General features: G+C 36.8%; 1 protein-coding gene across 9 annotated transcripts in view; it reads left to right on the top strand.

The window, feature by feature from the left end:
- The first annotated feature begins 8,056 nt into the window (after window positions 1–8,056).
- Window positions 8,057–19,181, top strand: part of PCDH9 (protocadherin 9) — a 1,054,104-nt gene continuing 1,042,979 nt past the window's right edge. For 4 of the 9 annotated variants that reach the window (XM_074299223.1, XM_074299222.1, XM_074299220.1 and 1 more), the window contains exons 1-2: window positions 8,057–8,678; window positions 9,884–13,054. In XM_074299223.1, the coding sequence (XP_074155324.1) occupies window positions 10,019–13,054 (3,036 nt within the window). In that variant the 5' untranslated portion in view covers window positions 8,057–8,678; window positions 9,884–10,018. The remainder of the gene's footprint in view (window positions 8,679–9,883; window positions 13,055–19,181) is intronic. The other 5 variants (XM_074299226.1, XM_074299227.1, XM_074299228.1 and 2 more) reach the window with 2 other exon arrangements.

The raw sequence follows: 19,181 nt of genomic DNA, 5'->3' as shown, positions 1-19,181 counted from the left end.
AAGTTTCTAGGTAATCTCAGCTAAATTCCAGGGAAACAATTATGTTAAAGTGCTTTTCAGTTATCAAGTAGTTAAATTTCAATTAAGGCCCCACTCCATATATCCCAGCTCTCTTTTATTTTAAAAGATTGTGTCTGCTAATTAATGAATCACTAAGTTTCAAATCAGGTCATAAAGTGTAGACAAAGTTAAATATTTTAAGCACTACTTGGACCTTTGAGGGCCTGGACATCCTTTCTTCTGAAACCATCCATTCTTAAAAAAATACCATATAGTAAACAATGCTTATTTCTATATGAATTCTATTCTATATCCATACATTGGGGATATTTTATAATTGAAATTGGCCCTTATTCATTAACCAGAAAGTTTTTACAAATCATACTGGAACATCAGCAAACATGTTTACTTTTGAATCTGTCAAAAATCATTCCTTACTTACTATATTTTGATATTGAGGTTAAAAATTCATGTGAATAATGGACGTATGTCTCAGATCATCCACAGATTTTCTTCCCTTGACCTTGTTACAAAATGCATTGTGCAGGAGAAGTATGAAGTTTAATTTGATTATTTATGTTGGTTGTTTCTTATTTGTCTTGGCTTCTAGGATAGTTTTAAATGGATTGTTTCCAAATGTTCAAAATTGTTTTCTCATTCCCCCTACCATTTTTTAAAATTAGAGTTTTTACAAATTTGGCTTTTATTAAAAACAGAAAAAATAATTTCTCTTGTCAGAATCTTGTTAGGTCACAGTAGAATAGGTCCAGAAGATTGAGGAGATGTAGCTTCTATTCTGAAATATAAAGAAAATTGTATGATCTTCAGCAAATAATTTTCTCTCTGGTCTCAATGCCCCTATTTGTATAGGAAGAGTGTTATATTGCTACAATTCCTTCTAGTTCAAAACTTAAATGATTCTATTGATGCTTGTGATAACTTAATGTTTAGCCTAGTATTACACTTTAGTAATCAACAAATAAGTGCAAATCATATTAGGAGGGAAAAAAGAACATGGTATAGATTTATATTTATGAGAAAAAAGTTTACTATTAAGCAATTAAATTGAATTTGGTTAATGTCAAAAGCACTTCTTACCCTGATATTTGGGTGAAATGTCTACAATATATATGGAAAGTTCACTTCTTTGCTTGGAGTCAGAAGTCAGGGCTGCCAATATTAGCTCTGCCATTAACACTGAGTGAATTTGGCCAAGTCATTTAATCTTTCTGGTCTTCAGTGCCCTTATTTGTAAAATGAAGATGTTGAACTAGGTGACATCTAAAGTCCTATTCTTTAAATTCTATAATACGATGAAGAACAGCAAAGCAAAAACAAAAATATCTAAAGAATATAAGCAGAAAGCTCAAAATAGGATTTACAATTTCCCTTATCCTTAATGAATTATTCCTATAACACTATAAAGATACTTGGGATTCCTTAGGTCAGGTTTTCTTGGGAGTATTACTTTTCTATATATCTAAGCTTCATAATTCACTTACTTTTTGTTCCATTTAACTGAGCTGTTTGCTTGACTCTCCACCTGAATAGTAGGACCTACCATTTCCCAGGGTAGTTCATGAAGCCTGGTTATTTTCACGGCTTGAAACAATATTACTAGAAAGTAGAATCACTTATTTCTACCTGTGCAAGTTAAAGTGACACCACTTATCCTGTATTTTGGGTTTTTGCTTTTTTAACCTGATAGGATTTTTTTCAGAGTGGGAAGGATGGTAAGGAAGGCCAGATGAAAGACTGATCAATTTATGATCTATTATTATTGTGCTAAATGAATACTTCCACTCTCTAACAACAAAAAAAAAATATGGAGATGTATGGTACTTAATTATTTCTCAAAGACCAAATATCAAAACAAAATGTGTAACTTTTCTCAGTTTGTGTATGTTGAAGTACTAAATTTATTTGTGTTTGTGACTTATTTTCAAAAGAAAATCCAGCAAGGTTTTGCAAACTGAAATGTCTTGCGTTTTGATAAATATTAGTTTTTACTAAGTTTTTCTTCTTTATATCTCTCTTTGGGTCTGTATCACCTTGTACTAAGCATATTCCAACAAGCTGCTGACCTTCGCTTACACATCTGAAAAATGTTGTGAGGCTTTTTCTTGCTTCCTTAGAAAGCTGGAGATTTCACAGACAAATCATTGACTGGGATGTTGTAAATTCCTTGGAATGGGAAATGGTGCAGACTCTGTGCATTTAGGCCTTATAATGGATTCTGCAGACATGAAGCTTTCATTTATTTATGCTTGGAGTTTTTTGATACCAGTTAAGGAGATGGAGATCATAAGAAAGTAGAATGGCTATTTACTTAATCCTCAGAAAAACATACTAATTCTTTTTAAAAGCTTTGCTTTTTCCCCTTTTATTTTTCCTGGGATTTTTGTTATCTTTGATATGTAGTTAAGCCAGGGTTAACAAAGCATATAGATAATAAACACAAGGGCTTCCTGAGTCATGCTAACTCAATTAAAGGATACTGCTAAGTTGAATTTGGTTTCTGAAAAAAGGATCTAAAATAAATAAAAAATAAAAAAAAAACAAGTTTGTCTGCATCCTGCCCAGTAAAGCCTATTAATAGGTAGGTGTGTATTACATCACAAATAGGGTTTCTATAAAAATAAGATAGACACTTAGGCTAAATAAATGAATGAATACAATATAGCAGTTTGAGATGAAAAGCCTCAGAAAATTAAATTGCTTTATTAATTTGATGTTCCATCATTGGGTGTACTATATTGACTTTATCAAAGGTATTTAAAGAAATGGGTAATACAAATTACATCATGATCTCTTGGAATTTCTTTCCTTATGTAAAGGAAAACAACTCTCCAGAGGAACTTGATTCGAGTGGTGTATTTGAAATTAGTCTCTGCCCCATGTCTTTTTTCCCCCCATCAGCTCTTTTCAGAGGTAAACAATGTGTTTCCTAAATCTATGTATTATTTGTAGGTCTTGGAACATTTTCTATTTCTATAAAAGAGAATTGGCTGTATTCTGCTCAATATTCTGATCCAACAGTTATTTTGAACAAAATAAATAACATGTGGGCCTCAGAGAATAAAAAGTAGTTTATGTAATACAGCAAAGCAATTACACCACTTATAAGTGACCAAAAAATTTCATTTTAAACACCACATGTTTATTACTCTCCTTTTTTGTTATTTCAAAATTTATTCTCTTTGTTTTGCTAAATGGCTGCCTGAGTAAAGGGGAGCACACACTTTTCAATGCAATCCAAGCCTATAAATAATCTGAGATTTAAAATAAATAGGAACAAAGTATGTGAATTTAACATTTTCCTCGATTGTATAATAATCTGATGAAACCACAGCAGTAAAGAATGTCATTTTAATACTGGGAGAACCTTTAGAGCTCCAAATCTGACATCTATAATCATTGTCAGTCATAAAAATATAGCAGATTTGGTTAAATTTAGTTCAGCCATTCAAAGAGAATAAAGGTTGTCACCTGCCCTCTTTTGTGATTTGATTACCTAGGACTCGGTTTTCCTCAGAGGGGTAGTCAGAAGAATGATAATAAATACTGAAGGGAAAGTTTTATTCAAGAAGCATACTACTCTTTGCACATCCTTAAATGTGTTAATTTTTCTTATGTTGTGTTAACATCCTGTGCTGTTGTTTCTTAAATAGTGTGGTTTACTTGAAGATTTTACCTAGAAGTACAGTACAATAGTTTATCCTCTTATATGGAACAGGGATCAAGATACATGATATGTCAAAGGAACTACAGTGTTTTATGATTAATCTCTGTGAAGTATATTAAAACATTTGGATGAGGTACTTGAAATGTGTAAAGCATTATACAATTCTTCCAATTTTAAGAGAATTCCATGGGGGCACTGATCTAGTCCTTCAGACTTCAAAGTCCTGGGCTCTCTGCAAAGGTCATTCATTCTATAGTTCATGCTCCATATCCTTAAATTATACACACTGGGAACTTATTTGCAAAAGGTTTGAGATCTATAGACTAAATGTGTTCCATAAGGATTTCAGAGCATTAGTAAAATACAGATGTCAGTTTAATCAACAGATCTAATCAAACTGAGCTGCATAAAAACATGGACTAGATACTTTCATGGCATGGAAATGTACCTATTCAAAACATGTTACATTTGAATATATAAGTAGGTTAATTTAAGAAATATGGAATGTAAAAAGGGAGTAGAATTACATAACACCATTATGACTTAGAGATCATAGAAAGCACCAGTGACTGCATTTTATTCTAAGACCTGGATCTTATTCTTCAGTTAGCCAGCCAAACATGAATCAGATTCTGACATCAAGTATATAGCATGAGACCCTAACCAGTTAGATATAGTCCCATGTATTGAAATTTTATTGTATGAAATAATTAGATTAGGTTTCCAGTATCTGAAAAGTGTGAGTCACTGTGATAGATTAAAATTAGACCTCTCCTAATATCAAAAAGTAGATGATATATAATGAAGTGGATAAATAGCCAATATGCTAATGTAGCAAAAGAAGTGAACCTGTAATTCTGAGTCCAATAAAATATTTTAGTGCATATAGAAAAACCTAATTTCCTACTATTAGAAAAATCAGAGGATTTAAAAGAGAGGCTACTAAACAAAAATATAATAGCCCACAGAGGTTTCTAAACAAACAAATAAACCATACCAGTAATTTTCTCCTATATCATTAACCCTAAGGCAATGTTTATTGGAATATAATATGACTTTAAGAAGAGAAGAATTTTCAGGAGATATTGATATGAAAATTCTTATACAGTTCTCTGGGGAAGGGATTTGCTTCTTATATTAAAGGGTTAAGAATGACAGTCTCTTATGATTAGTTTTCTTTTTAGACTAATATTTCTGGAGAAGAGTCTCATTCTTTTGTATTAGGGTTTGAAAATATAATATGATTGGCTATAGTGTCATGCTGACATTTAGCTATGGGCCTTCCCGCCTCTAAAAGGTTAATAATTTTAACAAGATATGCTAAGAAACCACAGCATTTTAGAGCAGGCAAATAATTGTGAACATGACTGACTTTATTTTCAAGTCAACTTTTCTACTTCCATAGAAGCAGTCTTCTCAGAGAAGATACCTCCAATTTTCTTTCATTGGTGTCAAATTGCTATTAGTTTAATTATATGATGGCTATTTCTTTCAGCTTTCATCCTATGTTCATAGTATGTTAGATTCAGATTTTTAAACATGGGGCTCTGATAACAAGTCAAAGTTATCCCTAAGCAAACAAAAACTCTTTCAGTTTGCCAATAAAGTTTATTACTACTGAACTATGCCACATAACTACATCGTGGCTTAAAAAATGATAACAGTGTGATTAGAATGATAATGATATGTATGGGATGTTCCCGGAATGAACTATATAATAATGCCTGTGCTTCTATCCACTGTTCCTATATACTGTGGCAGAAGAGTTCATTTATTAATTCATACAAACAAAAGATGCCAGTACAGTGAATGATTGCTATTCTGAACAATTGGTGTTTTCAACTATAGACTCTGTGAAAAAGGTCTTACAGTGAGCTAAGATAAAGAATCCTCCCTCATATTATGAGCAATCCTGCTCATATTATGGGGGTATATGTGTTAAGACTTTTCTATTTTATCTCAGAATTATATCAGGAAGCTAAATTTTAATGGTCCCTTTTCTGCTTAAACGTTGCTTCTCTGATAATTTCACACCAGTACTAGAATATGAATTATCAAATGTTTTTTAAAATATGACTAACTTATTTTTGCAAAAGAATTTTAAAAATTTATTTATAGAAAAATATTTTCTCAATGCATGCTTATACAATCAGACAATAAATACTTTATGCTACAACTTAGTGCACAAAAATAAGAATTAAAGTTTGAGATTTTACTCAACATAATCTGAAGTAAAAAATGATGGTGTTTTGTTTTGACTACCTGTGTATATGAGAATATACATTGTTCTCAAACATTTTAACAACTATTTCCAAAACTTTGTTTTTGTTCTTAAAAATGTATGTCCCTTCCTTTCCTACCTTGTTTATATTTAACTTTAAATATTTTAAGTCTAAAATGTAATATCTGAAGGTAAAGTGTAACACACGGAATGATAGTTTGATTTTTCCTCCCCTTTCTGGATGGATTTTCCAAGTATGTTAAAAGACCTGAAAAGAAATATTCAGGCAGACATCCAATTATTAAATGAAAGGTCCATTTATGCTCCCCCAAAAAGTTGAAATGGCAATTAAATATTAGTCCTCATTGTAACCCTGAATTCTCTGAAAGTTAAGAAAATAAGGAGATATACTAGTGAATTGTTACATTACTTTCTGGACCTTAGGCAAATTCATAGTGCAAGCTGAGAATCTCTGCCTCCCAAAGTAGGCAACAACTGTTATATAATTTTTGTGGTTTGTGGGCACAAGAGATTAGGAAAAAATACTTTTAGGATCAGAACTGGAGGGGGGAGCTAATCCTTTCTTTAGCGAAGTCTCCTTCAAACATTTGCAAAAATAAGAGAGGTGCGCACAAATAAATGGAAGCAGAGACTAAGCTGGAATCAGAAAAATATGAATTATAGATGAGGAAACATGTATTAAATATAAAGTTGAAACTAGCAAAAAGAGCAAGAGGAAAGAGATTTTTCTGCACCAAGAGAAGGCTGGCCAGGACGCTTTTCGGAATCCCTGAAGGCAAGTTGGATGCACAAAGTGTCTACAATACCATTTCTTGCAGCAGATTCTTTCTGAGCTGGAGGTTTTAAGACTTGCCTTTGCAGTGGAAACCAGACGGAGATAGTCAGGCAAAGTCCCGCTAGCGCCAGCCGCCTCTTGCTCCCGGGGATGGGAGACTTCTCAATAAAAAACAAGACACACGTAGACTTAGGCTTTTGCTATCTTTCCCCACTCATATTCCTCCAGGCGGTTCCCGAAAGCCCCTTGGTTGGTACCTAAAATGACTAAGGCAAGTAGTAGGTTGTAAGTCTCGAGATTCAAAAACCTCATTTGCCCCGGATTTCTCCTATCCATCTCCTGTCCTCCTCCCTTCCCAGTCTAAATGCATGCCTGCAAACACCGTCAGCCCCCAGACTGTCATCTCGACAAATATATGTGCTTCGCATATCTTCACTCATGTTGCATGTTCTCCCACACATCTCCCCCTCCCCCGTCCCCTTTAAGATACAAAGAATTCTTGAGAATTTCTCCTGCCCCAGGCTCCTCCATCCTCATCCAAGTCGGTGAGGGTGACCTGGAACGCTTGCCCTTCCATTTAAGACGAGCGAGTGCAACATGGGAGCAGGCAGGCATGCCCCCACTTTGCTCTAATCCTTTCCAAAAGGCAGCTTCCCGTAGCCCGTCGAGCTATGGGGCGGGGAGCTAGGGGTTCCACCGGAACATGTCTCTGAGTCGGAGTAGCGCGTACTCCCAGCGCCCAGCTCCCCGCGCTCCCCCTCTCACTCTCAGCATTATCCAAAAATGGTGCTGCTGCTGAAGCTGCCGCCGCCGCCGCCGCCGCCGCCGCCAGCCACCGCCTGCAGTCCTCCCCAACCTTCCCAGCCTACAGGCCATTAGCCATTCTGCACATCATGGACTTATGGTCCAGCATCCTACCCCTCCTCTCTTCCCCAACCCTCACTTAGACTTCGCTGACCTAAGTCCCTGCTTGCTAGGCTAGGGCAAAAGCTTCCTACTTGCTACTCAAACCTGCGGAGCATGCCTAGTGCTTTCCCCTAAAATCCTAGGTTAGTTCTTTCCCCCCTCCCCCCGTCCCCGTCTCCTGTCCTCCCCCCACCCTCAACCCCCCGCCTTTTCTCCAGTGCGTATGTTCCATCTTTCCGGGTTTTAGAGGCTGCCAATGGGGAGAGATTGGGAGGGGGGAGGCAAAGAGACAAGTCAGAGTCCTTATTCAGCGGCCCCCTCCCTCTCTGCCTAGCTGCGGCCGCCCGCACTGCAAGACACAGGCCAATCAGGTGCAAAAGAGGTGGGGCCTAGCGTTGCTCACACCCTCCCTTTGGGCTTATTGAGAGTTATATCAAGAAATTCAGTTCAGAGAGAGAGAGAGAGAGAGAGAGAGAGAGAGAGACAGAGAGAGACAGAGAGAGAGAGAGAGAGAGACAGAGAGAGAGAAAGAGAGAGGCGAAAGACAGAGAAGGAGGGAAAGAAAAAAGGAAAGAGAGAAAAGAAACAAGAAGAGAGGTACAGCTTTAGAATCTTTCTAGTGCAAAAACCTTTAAAGCGATTGGATTTTCCTTTTGGGCAACTGCCACCCCGAGAAAGGAAAGAATCACCGTCGTTCCAACTCTGACGTTTCCAACTAGAAGTTACAGACTTAAGCCAGTGTTAATACACGGATGGTAATGGTATGCAGTCCACAGTGGAAATTATCTCTGAGCTGAAGAAGTGCTACTGGATGTTGTGTGTGTGTTCAATACAAGGAGCTCCTATATCCTGTGGGTAACAGAGGCAAAATGTGGAGAGAATGACTGACGACAAATCTGTGAATTTGTTCTCCGGAGTTGCTAATTTGCCAGCCCGAAGCAACACATTTCTCAAGAAGGAAACGTTTTGCTGCTTGTGAATTCTCCCCAAACTGGTGCTACCAGATGCATTGTGTTGGAACAAATCATTGCAAACTGCAGCATATCGAGAAAGGTAGAGCGAGAACTAACGTAAGTATAAAGTTTCACATGCACAATTTTAAAATTTGCTTTTAAATGTAATGTGTATCTGTGTCTTCAGTGTAGAACAGGAATGTGATTCTGGGGATGGTAGTGAGAGAGCTCACCTACTCGGCTTTATCTGCATCCGTACCTGCATCACTCTGCTGGAACTAATCAGGAGCATCAGCTACCGTGCAGCTTAATGCAGATAAGATTAGTGTTTAGGAACTGACCAGTTCCACTGAAGTATCTAGCTGCCGGGAGGCTTGCACCCATTTAATTTGCAGTTAGGAGAGCATCTAAGCGAAAGGCTTTTTTACCTGCATTATTAGTCTGCAGTATTTATGTATGGCAGCTGTTAGTAATATCTGAGGAGAGAAGAGTGGGAAGAAACTAAAGCTTTATTTATTTATTTATTTTAAATCCTCATTAGAAGGATTTTGCGCCTTTTCTTCGGTATGATATCTGCGGTTAACTTGAGCTGTATCTCTCCCCTCCCCCTCCGGAAGCATTTCTTTAGATTATTGAATTTTAAAATAAAAGTTTTAATGTGTTTATTTAAATTGATGGGAAGTATTGAACAAATGAAAATAAAACAGCTCCTTAGAAGAAACTGTAAGTCTTCTTGTTATCCTTTTAGGTAGAAGGACTATGAAGTAGCTAGTGACTAGTGGCTGCCGCTGCAGCAGCATGTCCGGATGCTTGTTTCCCACTAAGATAGCATTAGAAGGTATATGAAGGACTGGGGTTGGGGTGGGTGTGTGTATGTGTGAGATACTCTTTTTAGAAGAAAGATGACTCAGTGTGCATAGAAGAGAATCTATTGCATGCGACATCTGACAGTGCAATTAGACAGAAGCTTGGAGAAGTACTTAAGGTTTTCACTTGTACCTAAAAAACTGGGAAAGCATTAAGAAAGGGGGAGGGGAAGGAGAAGGGATGCTCAATTATGAATTGCACAGTGTGCTAGGGAAGGATGAGGGTAGTACATGTAGAAACTGTGGCTAACCTCCATTCAGAAGTAGCTAATTTCATTTTCTCTTTGCAAATGCAACAAGCAGAGATATTTGTGCTTTCTTCCATAGAGTAAACTTGTGAATTGGCAGGAAAGAAATGGTCTGTTTACAGCTGTGCAATGAAAAATGTGCTGTGATGTTTTGTGATGTGTTTTTATTTACTAAAAAATAATATTGTCTCTATGATTATGTTGACAGTTGCTGTTTCCAAATTAGAAATGAGATGTAATGCATCCTACAATCCATGTACGCCTTCTCTTGCAAGTTGTGCACCATTCCTCAGAGGAAACCTTTAAATCCTAAAATCCAGAAAAAGAAAATAAATACATTATCATGGACCTGAGGGATTTTTACCTGTTGGCTGCTCTGATTGCCTGTTTAAGGCTGGATTCTGCTATAGCCCAAGAACTTATTTACACTATAAGAGAGGAGCTGCCTGAAAATGTGCCCATAGGAAACATACCAAAGGACCTGAACATTTCTCACATCAATGCTGCCACAGGGACCAGTGCCAGCCTCGTCTACAGACTGGTTTCTAAAGCTGGGGATGCCCCTTTGGTCAAAGTGTCCAGTAGCACTGGGGAAATCTTTACCACCTCTAATAGAATAGACAGAGAAAAACTCTGTGCTGGAGCTTCATATGCTGAAGAGAATGAATGTTTCTTTGAACTTGAAGTGGTGATTCTCCCTAATGATTTCTTTAGACTGATCAAAATAAAAATAATCGTAAAGGATACCAATGACAATGCACCGATGTTCCCCTCTCCTGTCATCAATATCTCCATTCCGGAAAACACTTTGATCAACAGCCGATTTCCAATCCCATCAGCCACAGATCCTGACACAGGTGTCAATGGTGTGCAGCACTATGAATTGCTAAATGGGCAGAGTGTATTTGGGTTGGACATCGTGGAAACGCCGGAAGGAGAGAAGTGGCCCCAATTAATTGTCCAGCAAAACTTGGATAGAGAGCAGAAAGATACCTATGTGATGAAAATCAAAGTGGAAGATGGAGGCACTCCTCAAAAATCCAGCACAGCCATTCTGCAAGTCACAGTAAGTGATGTTAATGACAACAGGCCAGTGTTTAAAGAGGGTCAGGTGGAGGTTCATATTCCAGAAAATGCCCCTGTAGGTACTTCTGTCATTCAGCTTCATGCCACTGATGCAGATATAGGAAGCAATGCAGAAATCCGATATATTTTTGGTGCCCAAGTTGCCCCTGCAACCAAAAGACTCTTTGCTTTAAATAATACTACAGGGCTGATAACAGTTCAGAGGTCCTTAGACAGAGAAGAAACTGCCATTCACAAAGTGACAGTGCTGGCTAGTGATGGGAGCTCCACTCCTGCCCGGGCCACGGTTACTATTAATGTCACTGATGTAAATGATAATCCTCCCAATATAGACCTCAGGTACATTATAAGTCCCATCAATGGCACGGTGTACTTATCTGAGAAAGATCCCGTCAATACAAAGATTGCCCTAATTACAGTTTCAGATAAGGACACAGATGTGAATGGCAAAGTGATCTGTTTCATTGAAAGAGAGGTCCCGTTTCACTTGAAGGCAGTTTACGACAACCAGTATTTGTTAGAGACCTCTTCCTTGTTGGACTATGAGGGCACCAAAGAATTCAGCTTTAAAATTGTTGCCTCCGATTCTGGGAAGCCCAGTTTGAACCAGACTGCCCTGGTAAGAGTTAAGCTGGAGGATGAAAATGACAACCCTCCAATTTTTAGCCAGCCTGTAATTGAGCTGTCAGTTTCTGAAAACAACCGACGGGGGCTATACTTAACAACTATTAGTGCCACAGACGAAGACAGTGGGAAAAATGCAGACATTGTTTATCAGCTTGGACCCAATGCCTCCTTCTTTGATCTGGACAGAAAGACAGGGGTCCTGACGGCCTCCAGAGTTTTTGACCGGGAAGAGCAAGAAAGGTTCATTTTTACTGTCACTGCTAGGGACAATGGGACCCCTCCCCTGCAGAGTCAAGCTGCTGTGATAGTGACTGTGCTGGATGAGAATGATAATAGTCCTAAGTTTACTCATAATCACTTTCAGTTCTTTGTATCTGAGAACTTACCAAAGTATAGTACGGTCGGGGTGATCACGGTTACAGATGCAGATGCCGGGGAGAATAAAGCTGTGACCCTTTCCATCCTGAACGACAACGAGAATTTTGTGTTGGATCCTTACTCTGGGGTTATAAAGTCAAATGTCTCCTTTGACCGAGAACAGCAGAGCTCCTATACCTTTGATGTCAAGGCCATTGATGGAGGGCAACCACCCCGTTCCTCCACTGCCAAGGTTACCATCAATGTCATGGATGTCAATGACAATAGTCCTGTTGTCATCTACCCACCTTCTAATACTTCTTTCAAGTTGGTACCACTTTCAGCCATCCCTGGCTCAGTGGTGGCAGAAGTGTTTGCTGTGGACATTGACACTGGAATGAATGCTGAACTTAAATATACAATAGTCAGTGGGAACAACAAAGGCTTATTCCGTATTGATCCAGTGACAGGCAACATTACTTTGGAAGAAAAACCAGCTCCTACAGATGTGGGGCTACACCGTTTAGTAGTCAACATAAGTGATCTGGGGTATCCTAAGTCTTTGCATACCCTTGTGCTAGTTTTCCTGTATGTCAATGACACTGCAGGAAATGCATCCTATATTTATGACTTGATTCGGAGGACTATGGAGACCCCCTTGGACAGGAACATAGGGGACAGTAGTCAACCCTATCAAAACGAAGACTATCTTACGATCATGATTGCCATTGTGGCAGGGGCCATGGTGGTCATAGTGGTGATCTTTGTCACGGTCTTGGTTCGCTGTCGCCATGCATCTAGGTTCAAGGCGGCTCAGAGAAGCAAGCAAGGTGCCGAGTGGATGTCTCCTAACCAGGAGAACAAACAGAACAAGAAAAAGAAAAGGAAGAAAAGGAAGTCACCTAAGAGTTCACTTTTGAACTTTGTTACCATTGAGGAGTCCAAACCTGATGATGCGGTCCATGAACCTATCAACGGGACCATTAGCCTGCCAGCAGAGCTGGAGGAGCAAAGTATAGGAAGATTTGATTGGGGCCCAGCACCACCTACAACCTTCAAGCCCAACAGCCCAGACCTAGCTAAGCATTACAAATCTGCCTCTCCACAATCTGCTTTTCATCTCAAACCAGACACTCCAATCTCAGTGAAAAAGCACCATGTGATTCAGGAACTTCCCCTGGACAACACCTTTGTTGGGGGTTGTGACACCCTTTCGAAACGATCTTCCACTAGTTCAGACCACTTCAGTGCCTCAGAGTGCAGTTCCCAAGGAGGCTTCAAGACAAAGGGCCCCTTACACACCAGACAGGTAAACGAGCACTTTTACTGGTCTATAAGTACTGCATACAAGTGCCCAGTCAACCAGTATTAAAGTGCTAATGTGTCTTTTGTTTCAGTCTAATTTTAGCTTAGTTATATTAAAAAAAAAAAAAAGAAAAGAAAAAAAACTTGACCCCTTTTTCTTTTTTTCTTTAAAAAAATTCCTCTGGGGGCTCAGTCAAGAATTTGTAGAATGGCTTTGAAATTTTTGAGGCCTGAGAAATATAATTTTTAACTTCCCTGGTTCCCTCAAATGTTGAAAGATGAAAGGAGGAAATTGTTCAAAATTGTCCCAAGATAAGTGTTTGCTGAAGAAGAAAGACTGACCTGAAATGCCAAATTCTACTTTCAGAGTTCCCAATTTGACTGCTTCAAGATTTTTTTTTTTTTTCATGTTACTTTTCAGATCTAAAAAGTCACCTTCAGATTTCAAGTTGTGAGTGATGTTTGAAGGTCTGGCTAGTTTGCAGTGTGCTGAAACTATGATTGTGAAAGGGGTTAATTTTTTTTTCCTTCACCAAGATAGCAGAATATTAAATGTACATCAGCTGTCGAGCACATGATTGTGGGTAGGATATAACTAAGCCATATAGGAAGTCTTCCTCTGTTTTGATTGCAAATCATCTTGTAATATGGTAAAGTGGGTAGTAAATAGTTGGATTTTGCAGATTTTTTAACAATGGCCAAAGTACACTATAAAAAAAAAGTAATACATTCAATCCATTATAACTGATTTATGCAGGAAAAAAAAGTCCATTGTAAATATTTTCTCATCTTAGTAATGCCTAAGTGATCTGTCATAACTCATTTAAAACTGTGAAATGTGCCATATGAAGAGGAATTAAGAGGCTGAGAAACTCATATTTCAACCAAATCCAGCATTAGATTTTCTTAGGTCTAATAATTCCTTGTTAATAAAGATTTAAATGCAGCGCTGTCTAATTTATTTCACTGGTGCTTGTCTGTTGCCACTAAATTAGAATGTCAATAATAGCCTGTAGATGGCACTAGGGTACTGTATCGTGGGTGCTGGCCAGGTGCCAATCCTGCAGTAGATAGAAGATGGGGGAGGGAAGGATCAAGCTGGTACTACAGCCAAAGAAACCTTTTATTTAATGATAGCTGCACTGGAGCGACCAGTATTTAAGTTCTCATCTTTGCTCCTTTTGCTTAGCTTTTACTGCACCAACTTTCTAGGTTTCCAACATCAGGTCCATATTGCTTCTGGTGTTGTGACCTTCTTATGGATGGAGTCTGCCTTCATTTGTTGGAAGTGTCCAAAAGAGATAGTTCAGAGAAGGAGGCAGGACACCAGCAAGCGTGAATGCTAGTTAGCACAAAGCGTATGGTCTGCAAAGGAAGGGGGTCCTTTTTACCCCCAGCTTAACCCTAACCTGCGGGCAATGTGACCTTCCAAGCAATTTTTGGTTCTGGAAAGACTTAGAGGTGTCATACTAACAATGAGACCCTTGAGATAAATTGGAAACATTAGATATGCTTAATCTTATATAATTAAAAAAAAACAGCAAAAAACAATTTCCCTATATGGTGTATTAAAGAGTATTATTTTAAAGCCCACAAAATCTCAAGAATAAAACATAGAGGGGTTTAGTTACAAAACTACCAAATAAGTTTGTGTTCAACAAAAATGCTGACTTCAATAAAAACCAAACTTCACTGAAGAAAGTACAGGAAGCAGCCTAGACTAAGTTAGCAAGACCTGTCCTTCCCATATTAAAGTTAGAAGACCTTTCCTAAAGGGATGCTTTTGAGATCTGAACTGTTCAGTTCTGGTAAAAGCCACTAATTAAAAAAAAAATTTAAAGCATTAGTTATGAGACTGGACTTGCATTAGATAGTAATTTGTAGTGAAATAAAAGAAAAGCTTTTATTTCAATACAAATTGTTTATTTCTAAAGTGAGACTATATTTTCAATCAACACCTTGAAAGTTACTAATGGAACTTTATCAGTTTTCATGTAAAATAGTAATAATAATATAGACTTTTTCTTTTCTTTTTTTCTTGAAGTTATTTGACTTTTTCAATAAGGAGTTCCATATACTCCTATATTTTGTGTGTGTATAACACACACACACACACACACACACACACATATTAAATTTTTTGGCCAGGTTCATACATTGAACTCTGACAAGAATAAATCTTATCCTACTTTTTCTCCTCCATGTTGGTGTTAGTGAAGTGACTTAAAAACCAAATGCATTTCTGGGAAGGATTGAGAAACTCAGCTTTTCTGTTCAATCTCAGGAGTTCTTTTTTCCAGTTCAGAGTCATGAGAATACTGATTCTTATGATGTAGTCTTTCAAATAGTGTGCCAAGTAATAATCTTAACTGGAATCAGGTGCATTAAGAATATTCTGTGAAGCTGTTTGGTCACTACTCTTCTTTTCTTTTTTTCTTTTTGGTAACCATTTGGCTTTTGAAATGTGGCTTTTCTGCATCTCATAATTATGATAAAAGCTATTAAAATGGGATTTGCTTTATACACCTTTGATGGAAGTTTTCATATATAGTAGGAAAATTGGGATGTAGGAGATTTGAGAGTAAATAGAGAAAAAATCAAGTTTGAAAACATTTTAAACATGTTTACTTACATGTGGCATTTTATGGTGTGGTATATAAAGAATAAATGATATTGTAGCTATGTGCACTTATTAAGCTCACTTGATGGTTTGTATTCATACTTTACAAAGGGTAAAGGTACCTTTTTTTTTCTGTTTGTTGGTGGTTTGTTGATGAGATTTTTTTTTTTTTGGTTCAGTTTTCAGTTTTTTTAGTTTCTAAGTTAGTTCCCTACCTTTCATGCAAATTATGGGATATGTGAATGATAAGGATTAGTTATTTAGAGTCTAGTCAAGATTAGGTTAAAAAATCCAACTTTCTCAGGTACTTGTAATAGTGTATACCTGTGAAATATTGCCTTTAAAATTCTTTGATTACTCTCTGTGGTGATATCTCTTTGGGACAGAATTCTAAATGAGCTAAGTCACAAAAATGAGAGATTCTTGGGCAAAAGAAGTAAAATTTTATTCATTTTTACTGAATAAATATCAAGAGCTCAGCACCTGAGATTTGTCAACATGGGTAAAATCTTAATATAGAGACATCTACTAGCTCTCTGCCCTCCCCCACCCTTTTAGTAAATAGTGTAGACAGTGTACATTTGAATGTGTAAATCAATTTTTACCAATGCCTACTTCCACTTTTCTTGAAAACAATTCAGGCAACTGCATTTGTTTAGAATACTATATTTTCAGGGGTTGCAGTCTTTAGTAATTGTAAATTCTTACTCCCTATCAGCTTAAATTAAACCAAATCTTTATCACAACCTAGGTCATTGGTGGATATTATTTATTTTAAAAAGAAAAAGAAAGATTGTTGCTGTGTAGGACCACAAAATCTTCAGGGAGTTATTCTACTAAGGTTAATAATTAAGAGTGGGAATGACAAACCATACATATATTTAACTTCTTTTAGAAATGAAAGTAAATATATATGTACATTATTTGTATGTATGTTTGTATACATACATATAATGTAATAATTATATATATATATATATATATAATAGTTAAAAGATTGGAATATCATTCCTTATCATATATTGACATAGGCAGATATCAGCTATTTCCCTTTCATATGTTCATTTCCAAAGAACCCATTCTTCTTGCACAGCAAAACTCGACAAGCAAGGCTTTATTGACAGCAGTTTTATTGTAGCTAGAGGCTTTACAGTAAGCTGTTTATTGCTGTTCCCTAACTCAGTTGACAGCAATTGGGGAATTAATTTTCTTGGCCCTAGTGTGCTTTCTTAGGTATAAACAACAGCTGTTAAAGATAGGAAAACAGTGACCTATTTACATTTGACAACAGGTAAAGTATGTGGACAACCTCTGTGAATTCCATTGGTGTTTAGTTTTGAATATACCAACAATCAGATTAAATTTTTCAAGGACGAGAATACTGAGCAAAACACTGCAGGACCATAACTTTTTACTTATTTTGCCACCATCCAGTGTAGTGTGTGTTAAGGTATCAAATGTTCTTGTACATGTAAAATTTAGGAGACTGCAAAAGTTGTGTATGTGTGTGTGTGTGTGTGTGTGTGTGTGTGTGTGTGTGTGTGTGTGCGTGTGTGTGTGATATACCCAAGTGCATAGGTTGTGGAAACAATCAATGTGCTTAAGTTCATAGTCTAAAAGAGGTAAATTAGAATTCTTCAGACTAAGCCACAGATAGTATCTTACATTTATGCATGTTCATTTTTCAGCAATCTCAAAGTGCGTCAAGATATTTACTGCTGTAGCAGAATGACATATGGGGGGTGAAATGAATGAGATGTTTTGTGGAAGTGATGTTTAGGATAGCAACCAAAGCATGTCTACCAATTAAAAATGCAGAGGAAATTAATGTCAGAACAATATCTAAAGTAGAACTATATGCAGTAGTCTAGGCTTTGCAGTCTTAGGAAGAGACAGACAATAAAAGGGAGTTTGATAAAAAGGGCATTTGAAGACTCTTTCATCGATAATCTGTACACATGTAATTCTAAATAATACTATTGGGCTTTTTAGAATAACTTTTTCCATTGTCAGTCTACCCCTTGGTTAAGAACCAAATATATATGTAGAGTCACTGCATCCACTGGGAAACCCATTTGGAAAACAGCAACAACAATAAAAGATGCCTGGTAGTTAGAATAATGCTTTAGGACCACTCAGGGAGGGATAATCATCCATTCACCCTTTCTGTCACTTTCTATAGAGCTAAAGGACATTATGAACTTTTCTTGATAGTTTGTTAGGTGACTCCAGCTCCTTTCAACGTGATCATTTTTCTACAAAATTCAGATAGATACAACAATAACTGATATAGAGATTTAACAAAAGTTGAAAAGTGGCTTTTTTCTTTAATAGTAGATATTCCTTTTTATTTACAACTTCAGTAGCTTGTAAGAGTGGTGAAAAAGTATTTTTCATGGATAAAATATTCCACACATTCACTTTGTGTTTTAGTTGCCATTAATTCTGCAGAGAAACACTATAAATTGTTCTTTCCCTTATCAGTAAACATATGTTTAGTCACCTTGCTATTGTCATACTTGTAGATATCACTACATAGAATGTGGTATTATTAAAATTTGCCTGTCAGCATTGAATTTTCAATGTTATATATGCATGCTTTTTTTCTTAAAAGAGGAGCCACTGGAGTTAACAGTATAAATAACACCATAATTTCATTTGAAATGTTATATTTGGAAAAAAAAAACCCTTAAACTCAAATATATAAAGATTAGTTAATGAGTTAGTACATCTGGGATGAAAAATAAAACGTCTTAATAATCAACTGGATCCATGAGATTAGGTTCAAAAATATTTTTTCTAAGAGTAATATCTAAAAATCTTTTTTATCATTAGTCATTTAGCCCCAGTTACTTAAAAAAATTCTCTTCCTCAACTCCAATTGTATGATGTGACATAAATGTTTAGTTTGTTTCTGGTACATTTCAGTGATCTGATCTATAAAATATAGTTCAAGTTTTGAAGGAATTTTTATCTAGTGACAAGGTTTCAAGGAGCATAATTAGGTCTGTACTTACACTCCCCAGTAAGTAGCCCAATTCTATGATTTCCTACACCTAAAATTGCATGAGTTCAACTTTATACAAGTGATAAAGCTATAGGTAGAGTTTTTTTTTTTCTGCAACTGCCTTAAAAAATCTGCATCTGTCTAAAGAAGTAAACTTCAAATGTTGAAATGTAATCTCTAATGTATCTAGGAGATACACTTTGCTACTTGAGATTTCATCAGTTTTTATTTCAGAAAGCTGTTAAATCTGTCAAACATTTCATTTGATGAAGAATACTTGCTTTTTTGCCTTTGTTTGCTACAAAACCACTGGGCTGTCAGTCATCAGAGACACAGAATAAGAAAGATACATTTCTGTGATTGACATTTTGTTTTTGTTTTATATTTCATTCACCTATACCAAGATTCATTAAAAATTGAAATTGCTAATTCAACTATGGCCTGGATTAAAAGGAAGATACATGACAAGAGTAATAATGGGAAAGAAAAGCCTCAACTAACCCA

The sequence above is a fragment of the Sminthopsis crassicaudata genome, chromosome 3 (assembly GCF_048593235.1).
Source record: "Sminthopsis crassicaudata isolate SCR6 chromosome 3, ASM4859323v1, whole genome shotgun sequence".
In the NCBI taxonomy this organism is placed as follows: Eukaryota; Metazoa; Chordata; class Mammalia; order Dasyuromorphia; family Dasyuridae; genus Sminthopsis; species Sminthopsis crassicaudata.
Note: the sequence above shows the minus strand (reverse complement) of the source record. Positions and strands in the feature narration are given on the sequence as shown.